This window comes from Manacus candei, unplaced genomic scaffold (assembly GCF_025592945.1).
Source record: "Manacus candei isolate 608988 ecotype Guabito, Panama unplaced genomic scaffold, ASM2559294v1 h1tg000069l, whole genome shotgun sequence".
Taxonomy (NCBI): domain Eukaryota; kingdom Metazoa; phylum Chordata; class Aves; order Passeriformes; family Pipridae; genus Manacus; species Manacus candei.
The window spans coordinates 1,523,247-1,547,475 of record NW_026138117.1 but is presented as its reverse complement, the minus strand read 5'-3'; the positions used below and the strand labels follow the sequence as shown (position 1 = coordinate 1,547,475).

The 24,229-nt window shown below is 37.6% G+C and overlaps 1 protein-coding gene across 2 annotated transcripts in view; it reads right to left on the bottom strand.

Annotated features, from left to right (window-relative positions):
* The window catches only part of CYFIP1 (cytoplasmic FMR1 interacting protein 1), a 73,961-nt gene that overhangs the window by 31,030 nt on the left and 18,702 nt on the right, over positions 1 to 24,229 (bottom strand). Inside the window, exons 4-22 of one of the 2 annotated variants that reach the window (XM_051806900.1) lie at positions 23,824 to 23,901; positions 22,744 to 22,845; positions 21,062 to 21,243; positions 19,856 to 19,952; positions 19,588 to 19,716; positions 18,264 to 18,368; positions 17,999 to 18,090; positions 16,629 to 16,746; positions 15,816 to 15,938; positions 13,190 to 13,315; positions 12,735 to 12,901; positions 11,644 to 11,791; positions 10,105 to 10,252; positions 8,271 to 8,427; positions 7,616 to 7,712; positions 7,196 to 7,272; positions 6,994 to 7,102; positions 6,298 to 6,417; positions 3,386 to 3,585 (exon numbers count right to left, since the gene is read on the bottom strand). In XM_051806900.1, the coding sequence (XP_051662860.1) occupies positions 3,386 to 3,585; positions 6,298 to 6,417; positions 6,994 to 7,102; positions 7,196 to 7,272; positions 7,616 to 7,712; positions 8,271 to 8,427; positions 10,105 to 10,252; positions 11,644 to 11,791; positions 12,735 to 12,901; positions 13,190 to 13,315; positions 15,816 to 15,938; positions 16,629 to 16,746; positions 17,999 to 18,090; positions 18,264 to 18,368; positions 19,588 to 19,716; positions 19,856 to 19,952; positions 21,062 to 21,243; positions 22,744 to 22,845; positions 23,824 to 23,901 (2,375 nt within the window). Of the gene's footprint in view, positions 1 to 3,385; positions 3,586 to 6,297; positions 6,418 to 6,993; positions 7,103 to 7,195; positions 7,273 to 7,615; positions 7,713 to 8,270; positions 8,428 to 9,650; positions 9,805 to 10,104; positions 10,253 to 11,643; positions 11,792 to 12,734; positions 12,902 to 13,189; positions 13,316 to 15,815; positions 15,939 to 16,628; positions 16,747 to 17,998; positions 18,091 to 18,263; positions 18,369 to 19,587; positions 19,717 to 19,855; positions 19,953 to 21,061; positions 21,244 to 22,743; positions 22,846 to 23,823; positions 23,902 to 24,229 lie in introns of both variants that reach the window. The other variant, XM_051806899.1, reaches the window with a different exon arrangement.

The window sequence follows — 24,229 nt, the reverse complement described above, 5'->3', positions numbered from 1 at the left end:
AAAGGTAGTTGACTACAGTCACCTCAACTTTGCATGAGTCTGTATCTCTGCACCATTTGGCTCTTCGTAGCAGAAACTAGGTAATTTTCACTGTCAGTGCTTCTTTTCAGGTTTGCCCCAGCAGTGTCTGAAAGGGCTGAACATTTTTCTGAAGAGTGACTGTCAGAGTATATGCAACACAAGAAGACACAGCTGTTCTCTTGTGAATGCTAGTCTCAAAAGTAGCATGAGAGACAGAGAGCTTGCAAAAGGAACAGGGAGAGGCAGGCAGGCAGGAAGAGTGAAAAATAAAAAGCTGGTCTTTTTGTTCATTCTGTGACAAATCTGTATCCTTGGAAGAAACACGTCACACTGCATTTGGAAGACTGCTATACAAGTGAATTTATACCAGAGAACACAGATTTGGGTAATGTGTTGAGAGGAGATGGAGCTACTAGTCTGACTACTGTGTCCAAAAGCTTATATCATTTGTGTCAAGAAAGCACAGAAAATCTTCTATTTAAATAAATATAAGACTGTCTCACACTTGCTCCTCTGTTAGTCCTTAACACAAAACAAGCTGTCATGGAAGGAAAAGACAAGCTTAGAATTAGTAAAGAACATAAGGCAAGAAAAGGGACACTACAGATAGTGGAAAAGGAACAAAGAACAAAAATGTGTATGTTGTCTTTGTGTCATTTGAATCTGCTAGACCTCCTAATTGCACAAAGGGAGCTACAGGGGAATGAAAAAGTACAAATGCAGACATAAGCATGACAAAGATTCCTGGTGTGGAAAGACCTCTGGCTTGGGAAGACATGTGACTGAGGGTCATGAGAGCAAACAAGAAGAGAGATTTGCAGCACACAGCTTCACTGCAGCACATCATGAGTGCCAAAATCTCACGTAGCTTTATAAAAAGGACAGGACAAAGCAATGGGGGGAAAAAATTATACCTGTAAAGGGCCAGAAATACACTAACATCCCAACATTTTTATTTTACAGAAACACCTAATCATTGCTAGAGGCTGGCATGTTTCCTGGGAAGAAAAATCACCTTAAGCCTCCCTTGTTTTCACACTTGGCCCCTTTGTGGCTGCTAACAGCAGCAGGACACTGGACTAGACACAGTTTTGACCTCACCTGCCTTTGACCATGGCACTGAACCTGCAATTCATATGTTTGTGCATTATCCCAAGGTTTGTTATCTTTCTTTCATGATCATCAACTGCTGGATTGAAAAAACCCTTGAATTTTACCGCTAAGGCCCATCCACAGAGGCCCCCTCACTCATCTCCCCACTGCTTCTCCACAAACTGCTGTCCCTGAATCTGGCCACAGCTGTACAGCTGGCCAGTATTAATAAGACTAAATTTCAGATAAATGGCAACTGCAATTACTAAATTATTAAATCTTTTAATAGCAGCCTCACTGCTTAATCTCAGTACGTTATCAGATATAAAAGAATTCCTAAGTCCCAAATAATTAAACATGCAACATGTTTCAGCACTTCCGCATGAAAAGCCTTAGCTTTTAACTAATATGCAGGTTTCTAAATGCTTGAACTCTTCTACAGATATCTGAAATTGTAACATTCCAGCATTCTTGGGAAAAGAGCTTCAAAAGGTACTGGATACAAAAAACCACCAACTTTAAAAGAAGGACCCTTACACTGAAGCTGCAGACAAATTAATATAAGGCAAGCCATAGGTATTACACATTTCCTGGGAACTCTGTCTCCAACCCCTCACACCACCCAATAACCTCTCTGCTTTTCATCATGATTATTTCTCTTTCTTCCAACCTTTCATTATTACTTTTCTTCCCTTGTTTACATGTAGCCCTCATAAAAGACATTACGTATCAGGAGTCAAGAATTAGACCAGCAGCTCTCACACAGCTCCTCACTGTATCCTCCTGTATTTACACACAATAACCTGTACAGTTCAATGCAGAGAGCTCACCAATTGAAAATTCATACTAACAGTAAGGCAGCAACAGACATCATGAACGTGCTTAAGAACTATAAAACCACTAAAAACTTTCTGTTCCCTCTCTCACCAAAAATATCAAAGGGCACCGTATAGCACGTGCAACACACACATTAATTCTCTCCACACTGCTGCTTTTGACCGAAATCAAAGCAATTTTGCGATGAAATCAGACAACACAGTACACAGATTGCCTAAGATCTGGCTCCCTTTATCATCTCTTAAATTAATTACCCTGAATTAATTACCCAACAAGCTTGAGGATCAGCTTAACTCAATTCTTGTGTAGAGTTTTTAAACAGACAAGCAACTACAAGACTCTGCTGGTGTCCTTTGGCACTTCACTTTGGCTTTCCAAGCGCTGTGGTCTGCAGTACGTCAGTCCTTACAGCCAGGATGAACACAGACTAAACCTAGGACACAGACTAAACACATAGGACCTATCAAATATCTTTCAATGAATCTGACAGGTAAAGCAGCAGCATTTCATCAGCATTTTCTTTTAATATTACCCTTATATGATTCTTAATGCAGCGCACTGAATATTCCAATATTGATCTCCAGATACATCAACTGCACAGCAGCTCCCTCGGAAATATATTCAACTTCCCTATGCAAACAGATTCACTTAACAGAAGTTAGCCACAAAAAAAACACTCCTCTTTTTTTTTTCTTTGCAGACAGAATCTTGGATCTAAAATACAACATAACCATCACAGAACATGTCAGACAGGAAAAGCTTTTGAAGGAGACAGTGAAAGATGAGAACAGGCTTCCTCCTCTTCCTACATCTCAATATTCAATATCACTTTACTGTCACTTCACGAGGCTTTAACTAAAACCTGAGTAAAGACTAAAAGCAACACAGATCCTAAAAACAGCACACAAGCAGGAAGCCCATAAATGAAAAAATCTTTAACATTGCACCTTCCCCCTCATTCAAACCTTAGATCCCACCTTCCTCTTCCTATTTCCATTACTCACTCAAGGCTGCAACTGTAGTTGCAGTGAACACTGAACTCTTCCGTTCTCCAGTAAGCAATCCTTTTCTTCACATTAACACAGAACCAGGAATATAATTTTATTTCCATTGTCTCACAGTTGAAGATCACGTTTACCAAAATATCTTCCTGATACGCACTTCGCAGTGGTTTTGGACATACTTTAGTTTTCAGCATATCATAACTAAGTCATTAAAATGATGAATTTGGATGCTGTGGTTACATTTGACTTCTACTGTGGACAAATAAGAGGCTGTCATACATTTAACAGTAATGAGTAAAATGACTCATGTCACTTCATTTGAAATGGAAAATACTAAATGAATGGAGATGGACTTGTCAGCACTTGCTAAGAAGGACGTTGCAGGAGGATGGTAGAATAACAGCTGCAAACAAAAAAGCTGCCTTGCTAACCTGTTAGTGGATCCATTGTAGCAGTAGTTTGGCAGGAAATCATAATTGAGTTCCCAAAAGACATGAAGAGTGATTCTCCCATAAGGGGCTGAAACATTGTGATTGGCTTCTCTGAACATGGCATCAAAGCTGTCCAAGGTCATATATCTACTCAGAAGCTTGTGAGTCATTTTGTTTATCTCTATCAATCCATCCAGCTCCTACAAAAAAACAGGAGGACAGAGAGTGACGCATTTAGTAAAGTGGAGAAACTGCACAAAGTATATCAATAACCTTGACCAAACAGAAGATTAGAAAGAAGTCAAAACGAACAACTCTTTCCTAGTCTCTTACTTTAACAATAACAGCTGGAAAGAAACAATGCTCTTAGGACTGTTTCGTAACCAAAAAACACCAAAGCCCTCAGAGAACTTCAGATTATTCAACAAAATCATCCACGCTGCAGATGTGTCTCATATACAGATCTGTGCCAACTCTTCCTCCACTGAGCAAAAGTTAAAACTCCAACATTTAAATGGGGTCAGACACAAGCCAAAAGCATTTTTGTGATACCTTATGAAGTAGGAAATACAGAAAGTAATTTCTGCTAAGTAGGGTAACTGGTAAATTAGCTGTTGTAGTGCTACTGGTAGGAATAACATCACATTTACCACAAATCCTTCTCATCGTTTACTCCAGTGAAGGAGGTTACTAAGATGCAATGAAAGACCAGATCAGATATTTACAAATGGTGTGAAGATATCCACAGAATCACTAGCTGCAGGCTACATAACTATGTATAAGCACTGCCTTTCATAATGCTTTCCCTCTTGATAAGAAATTCCTAGTATAATTTCTGACACTTTCTTTAAATTAAACTAACCCCATATCTGACATCAGACACTGCAAACACCAAACAGAAAGAACACCACCTCTTCTTCCAAAAAATCCAAGCACTGTTTTTAAAGATTGTTGTACAATGACCTATTGAAGAAATGTCCAGTGGTTTTGTTTAGCTGTGTATCAAACTACTGGTCATCTTCCCATACATTGTTCTCTCATTTAAGTGCTCCATATTTCAAAGGATTTTTAAACATGTGAATAACAGCTACTTCAAGGAAAAAAAACCATTATGATTGTTATTACAGTATTAAGTCCAATTTGAGGGGAAAAAATAACTCAGTCTTGTAAATACCTTAAATCAATTTATTTAATTTGAAAAACAGTAGAAATTATAGATTACTTAAGTTAATAGTATCAGTTTCTCACTGAGGAAACCAAGCAGTTTTCAGTGGAAATTATTTTGCATCAAACAAACAAATAAAAAAAACAAAACACATTTCCCCCCCAAAAAAAAAGAAAGAAAGAAAAAAAAAAAGAAAAACAAAAGAGGAGCATGGTGAAGGGACAACACCTTAGTTTTGTCACTTTCTAACTCAAAGAATGAGAACCTGTGACCTAAGAAACACATCATCAACAGTTTCTGTTCACCTAGCCACTAAGAAAATTCTGCACATAAAGAAGAAAAACTACATTTCAATAATTCAAAGGTTATAAAACCAAGCACTGAAAAGTCAAGAAGCTCTATGGCCTCACTATTTGATTTCTCTTCAGTAAAGAATGAAATTAAATCAAGGTAGTTAACTCCATGACAAGATGTCACTGGTAAAAAACTTATTACAGAATGACCAACTGTAAACTTCCTTGTGTAACTTCTAACTTATTTTTCATTGCAGCAGAACTGAATGTGCCTGATACATTTCTTGCTGACTGCATATTTACTTGTCAAATTCATGCCGTCTGGAAATAAAATTTGTTTTTTAGCATTTTAATCAGGAAACTAACTCAAAAAGACACCTTAATATTGCACAGATGCTCTTCTTCCCCAGGCACAAGTCAGATCTCGTTCTTCCACAAAGAAATTATTTTTGTCATGCTACAAAACCAAGCTGCCTGGATAAATAAACTAATTTTGATTCTACCAGGCACAAGGCTGTTCTGTTTTGATTTGCAATTTATCTACAAGCATGAACAGAAGTGAGTGTTTACAGAAGTTTAAATCAGAAGAACGCTGTTTTCTTTGTTTCCTCATGGTTCCTAGTATACTTCTCCTCTATACTTTACTGCTAGGGTCCTCAGTTGCAGTAGGTTTGGTTTTTTTTCTGGGCAAGGAAAGAACAAAATTCTCTATCTCAACAGGACTGAGACTTGCACAGTCCCATGTACAGCAGCACGCTTCAGAGGACTGCATCAGCTCAGGCCAAAGCACTGTTTGAACACAGATGCAGGGTAAGGCATGGTGAGATAAAAATCATGGCACATCAGAATTAATGAAGTCCACAATACACATACTACAATGGTAACAGAGTGTTTGCCAGTATAATTTATGACATAGATGGAGGTAACTAAGAAAATGCCTTTTGTATGACCAAGCTGCTTCTCTGGCAAGAGGTTTTGTTGACCTAGACTTAGTAAACCAGACAAACCTCAACCATTGCATTGTATGATCTCACACTTATAGGACAATGAAAACAAAACATCAGAATGAAGAGTTTTGTTATTCTTCTAATGACACTGCTTAAATTATTTCCCATTTATATATATGTAATTAAGGTTTAGGATAAACAAATTTGCCTGTTTGTCATTCAGCCTCTTCTTATTTCAGGAGCGACTGTCCAGCTATTTGCTTAGTGTACACTTAGAGGATTTCCAGCAAAAGCCAGAAGTCCTAATGCTTCTGCCATTAAAATACAAATACCAATCCATAATGAAGAAAAAAATATTTTAAAAAGCACTCAATATTTATGATTCTCAATGCAAATAAAAGAAATAAACATTTAATTAAAATCAATTACATTAAAACAAAACAAAACTAGCACCTAGACCACAACTGACGTGTCAGTGAGCTGGCAAAACTGCAACACGACACTTACCACTATAGAAGTCAAATCCTCACTTTCAAATCTGCCAATTGCCAGTTCCATTGACCTGTACATGGCTGCTGAAATGCGCTGAGTGATCAGTCGATTCAGGTCGATCGATCTACCAAGAAGCTAAAGAAAAACATGCTGTGAAGTTTTCAACTGAAAGTCAGACTATGAGACAAACTCTGCAAGGACTGTGAGACTCTACAGATTAACAGACTCTCATGTTGTGAACTTGCATTACAAAACACATTGAAACAAAGCAGATGGACAAAATTTATAAACTCGTGAACAAATGAAGTACTAAAATTTACATCCCAACTCTCACAAAAGGCAGCAAAATTACATGTGCATTTACACTTAAGTATTTATATCCGCATTTTATGCTTCCATGACATTGTGCCAACAACATATTGAAAACCGGTGAAAGACATTACTAGGAAGACAATGTTACCACCTGTGACATTCCTATTTGGCTTGTGTTTGCTTAACTGCAACGGACATCTGCATTAAAACAGGATCTTTTAAGGTTTTTTTTTTCTTAACTTACTCCTTCATATGACAAAAAAGCAGATCTCAAATGTTCAGTTATGCCACTCAGATGACAGAACATAAAGCACATAATGAATTTGGTTTACCTACATAAATCAACACCATTGGAAAAGTGCCAAGCAACTCCAGTACAAATAGTAGGAGTTAACTCACTTGAACATGTCTCTGTTTCAGCAGTGTCTCGTAGCGGTTGGACTGCAGCAGCTGAATGGTTGCTCCCTGACTCTTGCATTCTGAACGCAATCGCTTATCCAGAAGCAGGCTATTGAGAAAGGAAGAAAATGCTTAAAGTACATTAAACAGCAAAGCAGAGCCGAAACATGTGAAGAAAAGTTCTCATTACTGGAATAGCTACCTGCCAGCCATTGCCTTGTAGTATGCAAATATCTGGTCTGCCAGCTTGTAGACGAACTGGTCAAAACATAGGTTTACCTTGAGGGGAAAAAAATGTGCATTTAGAGGTACTTAAAATTAAAAGAAGGGAGCTTATCCAAGACCTCCCACTGTTTATCAAACAGAATCGAGAAAGTTAATACATCCAAATTTCCCAGTACAAGAGAATATGACATTCAGCTTTCGGCATTAACGCGAGGCACTTTGCACAGGTCTGCAGGTTTTCTCACAACATATCATCCAACCAGTTACCCATCTTCTGGTCGGTTTTCTCAGGTTTTTTGTTATCTCCAACTGAATCTCTTATATAGGTCTCCGCATTTACCATCATTTTCACATTCAGGTACAGGTTACTTTTGTCTAGTAGGTAAGGTTACTTTACCTCTGCCTCAATTTCATCATAGAGGAACTGCTTCTTAAATTTAGTAAGTGCATAATGAGCACTGTCATTATAAAGGTCCAAAGAATACAGAACATACCTGAATGAAAAAGAATAAAAAAACCAGAGTTACACATGTATAAAAGTTATGATTCCTTAGGATGGAGTAGTCAAGATGTTGCAAGCCAGTCAATACTGTAATCTACATGTGGTTCATGCAAACAGGATATTTTTCTTTTTTAGTTCATATAAAAAAAGTATCACAATTTTTCCTTTAAGAAAGTATTCAAGAAAAGGTAAGTTTTTGCTGTCTAAAACTTGTTTTCTAGATGTAGCTTTCCATCAAAATGGAACTAGGCTTTTACCACTATACATTATATTTGATATCTTTGAAGGGTAAGTAAGGAGAACTCACTCAGGGAACAAAATGTGTGGCTAGTGCAATGATACTTATATGAAAGGTTCAGCATTTCAATTACTTCAAGAAGAAAACTTAAGAGAATCTGGAAATGGGAAAACGTAAGTGGAAAATTTTACAAACGTGTAGAATACCTTCTCAATGGCCACTTGTTAAAACCACTGAAAGTAGTAACATTATAATAAGGAATGGCAATTGTTAAGAATAAACATTCAGTGGAAGAGCACAAGTGGGTCTTACTCCATCATCGATGCCTCTTTTGTCTCCAAAATATGATCTGTCAAAATCCAAGGCATGGACATCTCAATGGGAAACTGGATTCTTCTGCCCATGGTCAGCTCTAAGAAGAATTCCCTGAACCACAGCTGGGACAGATCACAGCATTGCTGCAGGGTTTCTTTCAGAGTAAATAAGGGAGAATTACACTTCTTATAAAAATACATCAGGCACAATACAACTGCGATTCTGATGATGCAATGTGAAACAAAAAAAGCAGGTGTGAGTCACTAGAGCTATACAGAGGCCAAATATGTAAACCAAATTCAGAACATAAAGCCTATGACTTTTTAAAAGAGTTTTGAGCTCCACATTGGCCCCCAAAATGGTGCTTTATTACAGAAAAAAAAGAGTGGAAGTGGACCAGACTATCAGTTAAACAGAAAAAACTATGTACACCAGTAAAGGGGGATTTCTAGTTCAATTTCTCAGCTGGGGGTTGAGAAAGCCATACACTGAACTTGGGAAGCAGCAGGCGAAGGAGACAAAATTGCACTGGACCCGCCAGTACCATCTCTGCCTATGGAGGACTGAATCACTCCACATGTTCCTGTTGATTAGATGGGCAGGAAGTGACAGATAGACACATGAAGGAGGGATTAAACCAACAGGTTCCTAAGGACACTGTCAAGGGCAAAAAGGGGTGCTTCCCATCTCTGCAGCAAATACTTGACACAATCCTTCTTTTGCAGAAGGCTTGAAAACTAAAACAGGAATGAAGTTTTTACACTAAGACCTTCTGAAGACCTTTTGCAGTGCTGTTCCCCAGTAGCATTATGACTGACATTAACAGGCTCCCCCTTCTCTGAAGGTAAAGGAGACCAGTAGCAAAACAAAAATAAAAGACAACACAGCATGGTGATGACAAAGACTAGATACACTCAATGTCAGTAGGTGAATTCTTTAGGACAGCATGTTTCCGATTACAATTAACTGAATAGTAAGAGTAGTGAAATGACATCAAATTTACCACAACAGAGAATTTTTCCCTCTGTACTTGAAACAAAAACAAAAACCTTCCGAAACACAAAAACTACTTCCTTTTAAAAATTTCCATGTGTATAGGCTTATCTGTCCCTTGTTTAAATAAATACATACATAAAGAAAATAGAAAAAGGAGTAACAATACAAAATTTGACACATTATAAACAAACGTATAACAAGTCAAAAATAAAAACCCCACCACAATACTAAATACCATGTCTCAGAAAAAGTTTGGACAGACCAAGGCTTTTGATAAACAACCCAAAGGTAAGTTGACTTAGGCAATCGGAAACATTTTCCAGGTCGTGTTAGAGGTGTTAGGACATGCTAAGCTGGACACTGATCATCTACGTATCTTACCACTGAAATTTATCAAATGAGTGTAGAAGAAAGACTCGCGATGGAATTTTTCTATGTCCAATATGGTGGGCCCCTCAAGGCTACTTCTCAAGGTTTTCTTGGAACCACTTTTGTCAGCAATGAGGGACTCTAACATAGTTCTCACCATGTAAAGCTGTATCATTAAAGGAAACAATTATGGTGGAAAGGGGGGGAAAAAAGGAAAATACACATGGTACATTAGTTGAGCAACACTGAGAATTACTATCAGTAAGCGACTGCTCCACTTCAAATTGAAAACTGACACAGTGTGGATAAAAGCCTTTCAGGCAAGAGGAACTGATGCAACACTAGCCTAATGCACCAGCACAAATGCCTACCCATGCGAAGGGGACCTCCACTGACACTCAGCAGCAGGACCATTTGCAGTGGAACAGTTCACCACAAAAAGTAAAAGTAATAAGTAATGTCTTACCACCAAAGTTTAAAAGAGGCGGATAGATGTAGGACTGCCTCAGAAACTTGTGTGTCACATGCAATAGCTTTTCCAATCCCAGAGACTTGAGCTGCTTCAACAGCTCAGCAGAGTTTAAGGACTCTGTCATAGTGCGAACCATGAAGAGCTAAAAACCAACAGAGGGCAGGCAGGGGAAAGAGAATCCGTTAATAAAAACACATGGGTAAATAAGGAAGGGGAAACAGAAGCAGAGAAAACCTGTTAGTTTGTTAATAATGAAAAACAGCACAGTAAGCATGCAGAGGAGGTCATACAGAAAGGTTGTTCAGAATAATCACTGCAATATGGTGCTCCCTCGAGCAAAGGGAAAAATTCCCGTTCACTTCAGAGGACGCTCAGAGAGCCATCATCTTATCAAATGATTTCACAAAGATTTCCAGTTATTACCAATTACCAATTCATACACAGCCATTTTAGAACTGCATGAAAAAGAGAAAAAAACCTATCTAAAAATCAATATATTTGACCTCTCTTCCTCCTGTCAGCCAAAACAGACAAGTGTGCCAGCCCAAGAGCAGAAAAAGCAGATAGAACCACACACTCTAAGCAGTCTATTGCAGCAGGTGAAGCAAAGCCCTTAAAGCACCAGAAAGCACACTGGTGGTAATATTTAACTCTTTTTTTCCCCAGGAAATTAGAAATCAAAACAATTTTTTCCAATTATCAAAACAAAATCTTCATTAAACCCATCTTATCACAAATTAAGCAACTTTTTATTACCCAAGATTATTCTCCATACATGCTCTCCTTCCCACAGATTTTAGGTATTAAAAGATTGTCTGCACAAACCACAGTTGCCTTTAATTTGTCACCCAAAGTGCTCACTTTCTCAGATGAGCTCTGAATATCAGACCATACACTTTCCAAACAAATCCATAAATAAACCAAAAAAGAGAATTATATAGAGGTAACAAGAACAAGCATCTAGTATGGGATTTCAATGACTACCATAGATAACACTTGAAATACCTCTTGTTTTAGCGGCAGCAGCAGACTAGATAGATTTTAGGGACCAGTTTTATCATTCATTACTGAACACTAAGAGAGATCTTGTCAGAAGTCGAATACTCTCCCATATTTTCGAGGCATTCATTTATATTTTAAACATATTTTAAAACTACTAGACATCTACTGAATAATAGGATTTAAAGAAAAAAAGTTCATCAGCCATAGCAGAGATGGCAGTCAGTCAATAAATAATTCCAGTAGTTAAAAAATATTATTTAAAAAACACTAGGAGCTCAATGAGAAAATATTTTTTCCCAGGAAATCAAATCAAAGAAATTGAACACTTGGAAAAATCATGCATCAGAGCAGAAAATTACAGTAAACCAGAGGATCAAGGATATATAATTTTGTAAATATAAATCAGAGTAGATTTTTAGCATTTATAAAAAACACAGTAAAACCTGTAATTTTAAAATAGTTCAGGACAGAGAGAAAACATCTCATGCAATAATTGTTGACGGATATCACAACCACCAGACAGGAAAATACCTGAGTGCTGGAGGGTCCCACTGCACGTCTCGGGACTTTGATGTCAAAACCACTTTTGGGGTCCTTCTCTCCCCTAAGAGCTGGGTCATTGAATGGCTCATGACCCGCTTCCCAGTCACAGACTGTCTTCCTTATGGCCTGCAAAACACTGAACACAATTCACACGACTTTAGACCAGTGTGCATCCAAGTGCGCTGATGGGAACACTTTACTTTTTTTAATCACTCTTCCACAAGCACAGAAAGTTTGCAACAAGTTTAGGAGCTCAAGGTAACTCAAAGCAATAACAAACGATTTCACTAACAACTTCAAGAATGACACATCCACAAAATAATCCCTCCATGCTGTTTATCAAAAAAGGGATAGTCCAGAGCCCTTAAAGACCATCTAATTCCAACCTCCATGCCATGGGCAGAGACACCTTCCACTAGATCAGGTTGCTCAGACACCCATCCAACCTGGCCTTGAACACTTCCTGGGATGGGCCATCCACAACTTCACTGGACAACTTGTTCCAGTGTCTCACCACTCTCAGAGGAAACAATTAGGGACAAAAAAATAAGACTGGGAAATGTCACCAATCAGTGTTGGCAGATGGAGCACTGGAAGAGAGGTGTAAGGCAAAAGCAGCAGAAGCTGAGAAACGAGGCAGAATGCTAAGAGAGGCAGGGAATAGATCGAGTGGGATAAACATGAGACACAAGGAGAGGAAACACCGCAATTATAAAGTGGACAGTGAAACCTTTCTTCAAAATAAAAACACTAATCTTGCTTTCAGAATCACTATATTCATATTTTAAAATAAAAAGAAACAACAGGGAACACGAGACTTTCAGAAGTAGTCCTAAGAGGCTCAAGACAGCCTGGATGCTTATTTTAGCCATGCTGGCAGCCATTCATTTTTAACTTCAGGCTTCTTCAACTTTCAATATGTATCCAACCGAGCTAATTACAAATGCCAAACAGACTAGTAGGGGGATACAGATTAAACAGGTAGAATTTAACAGCTGTGCAATTCTGCAACAAATTTACTAAGGCCTGGGGGAAAGAATATAGAAGGAGAATATAGGAGATGAAAACAAGAATGCTACCTCTGAATGACATTTTTCTTCTTTTTAATGGCTTGTCTTAACGGCTCCCTAAGTGTGACCTGGGCAAAGTCCTGAAGAGCTGCATAAATAGTATGACGAATGGCATGATTGAAAACACTTTCCATCCGTCCCATCAGCACCTGAAGACCTTTGATCATGGCAATCACCTGCAAAAAAAAAACCCCAAACAACTGTATTTTTCTTATTTTTTTTAAATTGTTCAAAAATCCCTTTTTTAAATACAGAAAATTAGAAAAAAGGAATTAAGTTACAAAAGATAAAGGATAGTTTTGCTGTGCTCGTATATATTGAATGGAGGAACACATGGTGTTTCAGAGTCAGCACAGGGCAGGCTGTCTTTTTGCACTGGGTAAAGAAAATGCTTAGAGAGAATGTTCTCCTTTGTATAGAATTAATCTTTGGAAAATCCCTAAAAAAAAAGACATTTATCTTACCTCAACCAAAGCAAACTTCTCCTCACTAGTATAATTGTATCTTGTTGCTCTTTCATACTCTTCTGCATTGTCAGGACAATCTTTATTAGAGTATTTGTCAGTTGGGTGTACCAGCTTCCATGAATACTGCAGTTTGCAGAGCAGAAGGGGGAGAAAAAAAAGATGGTGGAACAAAAAATTTTTAAAAATGCCTGAGAAATACAAAAAAGGCAGCTGGACACAAATAACATGCTTTGAGAAATACTGTAATGTTTTCATGAATATCTGAAAAACAGTATCAAACTCTGCATAAATTCTGAAACTACTATCTAGCAGAAGTACAAAACAATAATTTCCCTAAACAATTTTCCTGAAAACCAGTGATTCTATATTAGCTTAAAAAATGCAATTCAAACTCATCAGGTAATGCACTTCAGGGTATTTTTTTCTGAGCAAATGTTGGCATAGGCAGAAGTTTCTTTTCTGTTTCAAGCACAAGAAACACAGAAACACCTCAGAGCATAAGAAAAAAAAGAAATCCATCACACCTACACACAGAGTAGCTTCCTACTTGGCCAAATAGTCACATTTAGATTTCAAGAAACAACTGGAAAACTACAGGGGGTTTTTTTTGGGGGGGGGGGGGGAGTTTTAAGTTTAATAGACTGAAATGTGTGGAAATACCTGTATTATCTGGGACAATATGATCTGCACAGCATGCATTTCTCTTAAATACTGCCTTTTCAGTTACTGCAAACACAGTTCAAAATATCCCTGAGCATTGTTAGGCTGGTCTAATGTCCATTGGGGTACATGAAGTGTAAAATCCTAGTCACGTTTAAATACAATTTTTCACAGTTTGAGTTCAGGGAAGAGTAAGATCTGGTTGACATCATCTTTGCATAAGTGTTAGATTACGCAGCAATATAAATTTGCCTACTATAAAGGATTAATAGTAGCAATTTACCTATGGCAAAAGAGAGCATCACACCCTGCAACCTAAGTGCTGAAAAGAGGACACTGAGGAAATGATTAAACAAAGATGAAGTATTTTGGGAAGCATTAAGTTAAGATGGACAACAAACATAAGCTGAAACTTTTTATCTGAACATGATGCATGTAACTAGGTTCATGGATACTGAGTGAATGTGAAGACAGATAAATAATTAGGATACTCTATATCAGAATGAATTCTCAGTAGGAGGATAGGGAGAAGGTGAACACGAATTTGAACTTACATAAGAAGTGCTTATGGGAATCCATACAAATTAGAAAGACAAAGAAAAGCAGTAAGAATACTCAAAAAAACCCTCCTGTGATGCTCAGAGAAAGTTTGTTCTGGAATGAGGGGAATAAAAACAGAGCTAAGAATGAGAGACTTTCTTCAGTGATAAAATAGGAAGATTGTCACTTTGAAGAGACCCTGGATGCAGCAATTTTTGATGACAGAAATAAAGGGAGCAAGTCTGGGAGTTGCAGAGGCCAGGAATAGGTGACAGCAACCTCTCTTAAGAGGAGAAAAGGAGAACAAGATTTTCAACATAAAATACACTGTTGATTTAAATAGCAATAGAATAATACAGGAAAAAGCATGAGTCCTACTATCTTTTAAAAGAGGCAGTTAAAAATACAGAAGAGAAAGAAAACTGGGTCTCTAGCTATGCCCACTGTGACTGCACTGCATAAATTCACATAGTGCAAATTACTTGATGCCCCCTGAGACATCAGAGGTAGAAGTGGAGCAAGTCTGGCTTCTCTCATATTGTAAATCATGTTTCAACCCTTCCTAGCACATATTTTGGGGCAGCTAAGGCATGCAACTTTTATCTAAGTCTGCAGCATAAAAAGGACTCCTGCATCTTCCTCTTCAATTTCTGCCTTAAGCAGTTTCTTATTGGAAAAAAAAAAAAACAAAAAAACCAGTCACTTTTCTAACTGGTATCTGTTTTTAAAATAAACTATTACAATATAGAGAAATAACTCTGCAGGTTCTTTATTTCCCCTCCTTCATCTCCTCTCAAATTTTCCTTTCCCTGCATTTACTTTCCTTCTGACTAAAAGCCTAATCTAAAGCCAATGGGAGCCTTTCCATCCATTTTTGTGTTTTAAGACTGTACATGCTTCAATTTACTAAGTGGTGATGTCTAAACATAGCCAGTTGGAGCCATTCTACCACCTCCTGGGTGACTGCCTGTCAGTGTGGATAGTTCTCACAATATAATTTTAAACAATGTTTAGAAGAAAATGATGAAGTCTTAGTCTACAAAATGTACATATCAAGAGCAACATTAAAACGCCTGCTGAAGGTTCACAGGTGACAGCCTATCCTTTGAATATAACAAGTTGAATGTACTATATGAGATTGTACAAGCTACTGGATCTTCCAAGTAGCAATATTACTCCTAAACTCTGAGAACTTCATGTGCCTTCCTCTAAGAGTGGAGTTTGGAGCAGAAGGAGAAAAGTAGTGAAGGAAGAGGGGAATTAAGGGAACAAGATTCTTGTGGGTCCTTACCACTCAGAATATTATGTGATTCTGTAAAAACACAACATGGATTTTTCATTCCAATAAAGAAAAGCTGTTTTATTCTGTCTAACCTCACCAAGTCACCTCTTTTTCATCTGGTTATATTTCCAGATAACATACCACTTCCATGACATGTGCACTCCACTGAGAGAGAAGCTGCAGGCCTTGGAGAGAGAGATCAAAGAGTTTCCGATACTCCGCATCCGTTTTTTGAGCTTCCTGCCGACCAGACCCAGTCACCACCTAGAATGTTATTAAACAGAAAAAAGCCCAACAAACCCACATCAGAACATGCTGTATCCAATATCAACAGCCAAATTTCCACCTAGGTTTCTTTTAAGCATTAAAATAACATCACATATACCAACATCTGCATTAATATCAGCTTTTGCTTCCAGAGATTTACGTAGCTAAACTTCACAGATTTTGGTCAAGAGATGGAAATCACTGGTATCCCCAGTGACCAAAATACTACTGCAGATGAACTCAAGACATCAATTATATACAATACACATAGTTATATGTTCTATATAGATTATATATACAAGTATGTGTATACATGTGGACTTCAGTTTTCCTTTACTAATCCCTAAACTTTTAGTTTCATTTAAATTGTTACAAGCACCTGTTTGGAGTAAGGGCTAGACAGTATATTCTAAAAAAGACATAGCAAAAGTTTTAGGGTATTTATCCTAGAACTATAGAGGGAAAGAGACAGAAGGAGATTGCACTTGGTATGATGTGTCATTATCACTTTAAATTTAAATAGTGCAAATTTAATGTAGAGAATGGATATTAGCCCTGCAGCCAGCTCCTGGTTCAGGTGATCAAGTTTTGTCATTTTCCTAGCATGTTTTCCTGCTCTTCAGATATTCAACAATAACTTCCAGTGAGTGATGTGAAATATGCACACGTAGCTGTAAACCCACACACCTCACTGTTGCTGTAACGAGCCAGTTCTGATATAAAACGCATGTGGTCTTCTCTGATCTGGATCATCTGCTCACATATATTGTACTGGGGACTGCTGCTGGAAGAAGTGCATGTCCATCTGTTTCAGAAGACAAAAAAACCACCACATAAATCAGTTTTGGCAACAAACAGCACAACTGATACCGCAAAGAAAGATCCACAATGCATTACTTTTTGGTTTGTTTTTTTTTACATCTTCCTTCTCTGCTATTTGAGGCCTTTGCTCTCTTCACACCTCTACCTCTAACCCTGCACAATCCACCAGTGATGAACGGCCCTGCTGAGTTCAAATAGCATTTCTTCCAAGTCTGAAAAAAAAGACCCCAAAATTTTTCTTTTCTGTTTTGGGGGTTTTTCTTTTTGTTCTTTAAAGGCTGTTGCTATGAAATACAAACCAGCATCTCTCTTCAGGTGCATACACTTAGGAACAAGACCTAAAAGGTTTGAAAGATCGGGCAGAAGTATAGGTATAGGCTGTAAGACATATCTAGCTACCTTTGGATGTTTTTTCTTGTTTAACTATGAAGAGAGTACAGTATGCTCCCAACTATAAAAAAGGTATTATTAAATACTATTAACATGTTATCAAGAGGTAAGAAAACATGCTACCAAGAACATCATGTTAAGTAGCCTCATATTTTTAGTAGCTCAGTAGGCCCATTGCTGTTGATTTTCTCTTAGCAATTACATGCAGGTTATATATTTTTTTTCTGCAGGAATTAAAATGCAAAGCACAACATTCTGAATTCATGTAACTGCATGGAGGAAAGGTCTTGGAGAAGCATAGAAACGTTCACTAAAACAAAGCAATAACCATAAACCATGGAACCATTTATGCAAAAACTGGCTGCATTTTCCAAACATTTTGCTGTGCTGCACACCTAGCCAAAAAAAAAAATAAATCAAAAAGAGTGGGGAGACAAGCTAAGTTGCTGCTCCATGTACAATGTACACATGCCTATTTACCCATGCACTACTACTGCTCACCTTGCTTAGTAAAATCCTTCATTTCTTTTAAAGAAAGTTTCATATTTAAGGAAAAAATAGAAATTAAATTAGTACAAGATAAAATTAATTTCTTCCAACTCAGGCGATAAGAAATGTCACAGATACAAGAATAAGCTCAGCAGCAGAGAAATGTTTTTAAACAATCTGTTTCTTCAGTTGTATCTATTACATGAATTACATTAATAGCGAAATACCCACACCAAAAAAATGACCAGGTGAAAATCCCATTAATTACTACAGACTACAAGGTGATTATGGAAATAATCAAGGGTTATGACTTTCCCCAGCCCAGATGCTCCACTCTGCCTCCTTCTCCCTCTTACCTGGATTTATTTTCCTCATAATGGGCACTGGTCTTAATGTATCTTGCAAGTTCAATCTGCATGTCACCAAACAGCGGGACAACCTGCAACTGCTGTACACAGGGAATAAATCAGATTAGATAAATTATTAACACAAATCTGAGTGAAAGGAAACCATTATTTACCCATAGTATAATCCAAAGTGATCTTTATTCTATTTAATTATATTTAAAATGCAAGCAGAATTACCTTTAAAATCACATACTAAGATCACATCTTAACCAACCTTAAAGTACTTGTCTATCTTGGCTAAATTTATCCTTTTCTTTGCATCCAATTTATAGATGTTACTGACACTTCCATCCATCAGGTATAATCCAAAACCCATCACCTGAAAAAGAAAAAAATCAATCCTTTTTACAAAAGGACTTCCAGAGGTAAAAACCTGCTGGTAACATTTTAAAAACAATCTTGAAACACCCAACCTCCTTCAAACAGAATATATTTTCAAAGACATACATTTATAAGTATTCTTTTATTATATGTATATTAGTAGTTTTTACATTAACATTAGCCTGATCAGTTATCCTTAGAAGTTGCTATTCATTTGTATAAAGGTTTAGCATACAAAAAACCCCACCTCACTGAAATAATTTCAGATAATTTCAAATAATTTCACTGGATAATTTCAGACAGTTTTGTTTTTTTCATTTGTATTTACTATAACTCTGTATGTGCAAACTGATCTGTAACAGAAATTTAGATCTAACATCTCTGAGTGATTGCTTTTTCTGGCTTTCAGCACAACTCTGAAGTATACACATAAGAGCTCCAATGCATCTAAAAAAGATCTAATTACATTTCATCCAAGTTATTCATTAACACAGAGTTATAATCTGGTATTTACAGGAGCCAAGCATAGCCACTTACTGTTTTCTAAGCAAGCATTTACCAGACAAAAGGCCTAAATATGAAAGTCACACTGGACATTCCTGCAGACAGAAAGCAAATGCTCTAGAGTTTGTGTACGGTTTCAGGATGCTTTCATTTGGTCCTAACAAACAGAGCTCTTCAGAAGTTAAATGCTGAAGTGACTCAAATATTTGAGGCATATTTTACGTTCTTACTCTCTATCTTTTCTTCCACAGTCAGACATGGAGCTAAGATCAACCACACTTCATATTGCTTACCACCCTCTTACTCATGTACATATTCAAGCTAACAAAATTTACTTATTAATCCTAATTTTAAACTACTTGTTCCCTGAAACATTTCATATGCAGCCTCACTTCCAAAAGCTTTTTATACAAACTTGCCACATATCTAAACTAAAATGTAGCAGTTCCTTCATAGAAACACAATTCCATAGAACTGGATGTAGGTTCAATTGGGTCAACTTCAATTTATGAAAAAGAAAAATGGATTAGAAGCTTTATAAATACATTTAACATGTAATATAATAAAGACAGTGTGTGGGGGAAAGGAGTAATTTGAGTTATTTGGTTAATCTGGTTTCTTAAAAAAAACCCAAAACACAAACAATCGGGAATTCAAACATCTGTGTCCTGTCTCAACATTCCTTTTTAATTTTGTACCAAAAAGAAACCTACTTTCAAAAGCATATGTTTCTCACTGGGTGTTAGATACATTTTGTTTTCATAGTAGTCCACACACAAATTCACAATATCTGCAAGCAGCTCTTCATAGCCAACAATCACCTCCAACTGCTGCTGCAAAGACTGGAAAAAAAAGAAGAAAGGATATTAGTCAACTAGTTATACTTCTTGGTGAACAATAATTACTACCAAACTGGAAGAGTTTTATTTTAATAGTTTGGTAAAGCACTAGGTAATTTGCAAAAAGACAGTAAAAGCTTACTTGTGTTATCTTGTTGTGGTTGGCAAGGAACATGGAGAGATTCTGGGATTCTTGAATGGACTGAGGATCTGCCATTTTCCGCAAGAACTGAGCAGCTCTTTGAAACAGAAGAAAAACAGTATTTCCCCTAGCCAGGACTGTTTGTAAGCAAATCCATCCCCACTCAACAGAAACACATCCATTCCCAAATACGTCAGTGTAAGTCATCAGCACACCTTTAAGTGCCAGTACAATAGCGTTATCATTCACTGATCCTAAAGGATTGTCAACCTCAGTGTATCTTCCACCTCCAAACTCCTGAATGAAGCAGAAAGAAAACTGGACAGACACAACCAGTACTTCTTTTGCCACGGCTTTATAACAGTGAGTTATTCAAACACAGGCTACGGACTCAAAACTGTCAAGACCCTATTTCATAAAGGAGAAGGTTTTTTAAGAAAATGGTAAAAAAAAAAAAAGGACTTAATTTATCCAAAATATACTGGTTTGCCATCCCAAATCCCCCACTACACCCTAGTTAAAAGGTCCAATAAAACCCAAACCAAAAAACATTGGGTATATCCTTCAACTGATGCATGCAGCTGTGGCTCTATAGATCCAAGCCACACAACAACCCAGGAAAAGTCAGCCTTCCAGAAAACAAGAGTTTGGCCTCTAGAAGCACACCTCTAAACAAAAAGAAAGGCAAACCAGGTAAGTTTAGGAGCTCTCCAGGCACAGCAACAACTACAACAGGTGGAGGTAGAAACTAAGTCTCATGTAAGTAGAAGCAGCATAGGCAAAATTGGCTAGTCATTGCCTGAATAGTTTTCTTTATGAAAGGCCACAGATGCTACAGCTGGCATAAAGGCTGTCTTCCCCTACTGCTCTGACCACTGTGCTCAACAGAAAATATCTGATACCATCTGGTAGCTCAAGTACAAAACTTGGCTACTGATATCCACACCCTACCCTCCCTGCTACACCCATGCTCACAATGCTCTTAAACAGCAAAGCTGAAATGTCTTAAGAACAAGTGTAACAACTCTCAGCTACAAATGTCAAAAGTGGATGCCAAGAATAAAATAGAACAGAATAAGAGTAGCACAAGTGACCAGAAAAAAAGTTGAAGAAAAAACTGTCAGAAAAAGAGCAACTGCTGCCATCTCGTGGGAGGCCTGTATCCTGACAGCAGAAACCCAGGTCCTGCTGCTCCTTTCCACTTACCGCTTGTAGGCTGAATGGTCGTTCTTCACACTGCACTTCATATTCTTCAACTCATCCAATACCGCAAACATATTGATGAATTTGCCCAGTGTGATCAGATATGCTTCGGACACAAAGTCCTTCCTTCTCTCCGCATGGCACAAGCGCCTCACCTCCCCACAAAATCTTTCAATTGCGTTTCTCTATTGGGGGGAAAAGAGAGAAGAAACGGAGAGTAAAAGTCATGACGTTTCCAGGGAAAAAGTTTCATCATGTACCTAGAGCTGGTCCAGTGAAAAGCTCCACTGAAGCGGAAAAATGTTTAAAGCATGCAGAACCAGCAAGGCATCAGCACAGGCCTTCCAACTCCATCTGTGAACTTGATGTGTGCTACAAGTGGCACCAGTAAGTAATTTTTGCCACAGAGTTTGCTTGACACAAGAGTCAAGGTTCTTCTTTGCAGATAAAGGTAATAAAAGTATAAATAAAAAATAGGACAAGGGACAATGGTTTAAAATTGAAAGAGGGTCAATTTAGATTGGGTATAAGGACGAAATTTTTTACAATGCGAGTGGTGAGGCACTGGTTGATCAGAGGTCATGCATATCCCATCCCTGGAATTGTTCAAGACAAGGTTAGATGATGCTCTGAGCAACCTGGTCTGGTTAAAAATACCCCTAATCACTGTAGGGAGGTTGGACTAAATGATCTTTCAAGATTCCTTCCAACCCAAACTGTTCTGCAATTCTACAAAGTACAAAATCCCTTCGAGACAAGTAATTTGATGCTCTTTAGTGAGGAAGTGTATATACATTACAAGGCAGATTATAGGTATGTTCCCTTCAAACAAACAAACAAAAAAATCCACAGCACACCGTACATGCTAACTCTCAAAGTCATCCTGGCACATGTTTATTTGAGAGCTTATTTCCAAGCACACAGCAGAGCCATTTCAGATGAAAATTACAAATACAAAAGAGACAACAACTTCAAATGTAAAGAAGAATCTGTTCTGACTTTAGAGTACTAATCTGCTTGAATGAAAGGAGATTGATTGTACTCAGTAAGACCCCTCTGGCTGGGGAAGACGACAGGAAATATTACATTTTATTCAGTCTCCTCTTCCTGTGTGCTCTGACCCTCACAGGCTCTAGCTGCTCCAGCTCTGAATAATGCCTGGAAACATCCTCAGTCCATTGAAATAAATGGCAAGCTGCCAGGAGGGAGGAGAAAGCAAGACAGACTGCTATTCTCCAGCTCGGGTGGCTGGCAGGTCACAGCAACTGGGTTCGCTTGCCCCAATTATAAATTGCCATAGCCAAGTTGCACCTGCTGCTCTGTTGTCCAGTCTTGTGGATCCCTCATTCTCCAGCAAATGGTTTCTGTGCTGAGATGTTTTTATGTGTACATGTGAAATGCATTATATTTCTATTTCCTTTCTTCCTAAAGTGCCAGATCTCTGTCCTCATGTGCTGCACAGGGACTATACACAATTACCTTTGATTTTATGTTGAAAGTCTTACAGGAGATTGCCTAGTGTTTAGGATAGGCACTAGAAATTCTCCCCTTCTGGGAGAGTATATGGTGGGTTTTTTCTGAAGTATAATGACTAGGTTCAGTGTCTGGGCACACAATATCAAGTATACAAAATATGAATATAGAATTACAAGCCTACTGACAAATTTTGTTTCCATTTCTTTTACCTGAAAATACATAAAATTCATCAGTTTTGTGACTTCTGGCTCCAGAACTTCCACAGTTTTCTCATAAATTTCTACTCTGTTAGGCTGCTCATTGCACTTGACCTGAGGATAATTAAAGACATCATTACACTTGGAACTTTCCATGCACTATCATCCTAAAGAGACAAACTTAAGACAAAAATTTCCAGGTTTGGTAATCTTATGCTTAAGCCTTCTAAGCTTAATTGTGTTTAAAAAAACCCAAAATTTTAAGATTTTTCTATTACTTCACAGCAAGTAATTTAGTTGTCAAACACCTCTGCATGGTTAGAACAACATTCTTTCCACATTAAGCCACTTGCTCAAAATCATGCACTAAAATAGGGTCAGCACTAGAAATTAAAACAGATTACCTGACTTCCGCTTTAAATTTTTAAACTACAGGATATGTCTTCCTTGTATTTCATAACAAAAATGATTGCATTACAAGCTCCTTGTAAAGGAAGGAGTCAGCTCATGAATAATTTTGTTTAGTTTTCTAATATATCTTAATATTCTTCCTACCCCCTGCCCATACAACCATTCCCAGACACTTCAAGTTGATTTATCACCTATTCTCAGTGTTTTATTTTTGTATACAGATCAAGAAAACACTACATAGCTCTGACATTTAGAAAGTGACTATCTAAGTTGTCTAGAAACTTTAATGTTTAATCTGAATGTTAACTGTTACATGCTATGCTAGTTGTTAAACCTAAGTATTAAGATGGGGAGTGGGAAGGGTCCATTCTCTTGAACGAAATTTTGACCCCAAACAGATCCCACAATCAAAATTTCCCTTCTAAAGCATATTACCCCTATACTACTCTTGAACAAAGATTGACACAAAACCCATGAGGCATTACTATAGGCATCTTATTAAAAAAAAAAATAAAAATCCAACTGGTCCCCAGGTGCTAAAAGACTCCATGCTATAGCATGCCCAGTTTCATGATTCAGGAATCAAAGTAGACTCCATTTTGGAGCTCATTGACAAAGCTCTATCTGTGCAGCTCCATGCTAAAACAAGACATCCATGACAGTACAATTTTCATCCCTTACCTGAGGAATGGCTCTTGAGCAGCTTCTCCATGTGTATAACATGACTGCATATTCCTGACCTTCTTCTAGCATTTCATTCTGTAGGAAAGAATATAATTAGGGATTGTAATAAAAAAGGGTCAAATCCACATGTCTTCCGTCATTCCAAATCCTTGTCCAAACAAACCTATTTCTCTTGTCAGACTGTTTATGTACAAACACACATATATTGTAAGCAGAATGATACATCATAATGTCTGTATGTAAAACAGTATTACCATAATTCATAGGCTCATCTGACATATTACATGTATAAGAGCTGATCCACTATGGATGTGCAGCTTGCCTATAATCCAGCAGCTAAAAAAATTCCATTTATTCTCAGTCATCTGTTTTAACATCCACCTAATTCTGAGAGAATTCACAT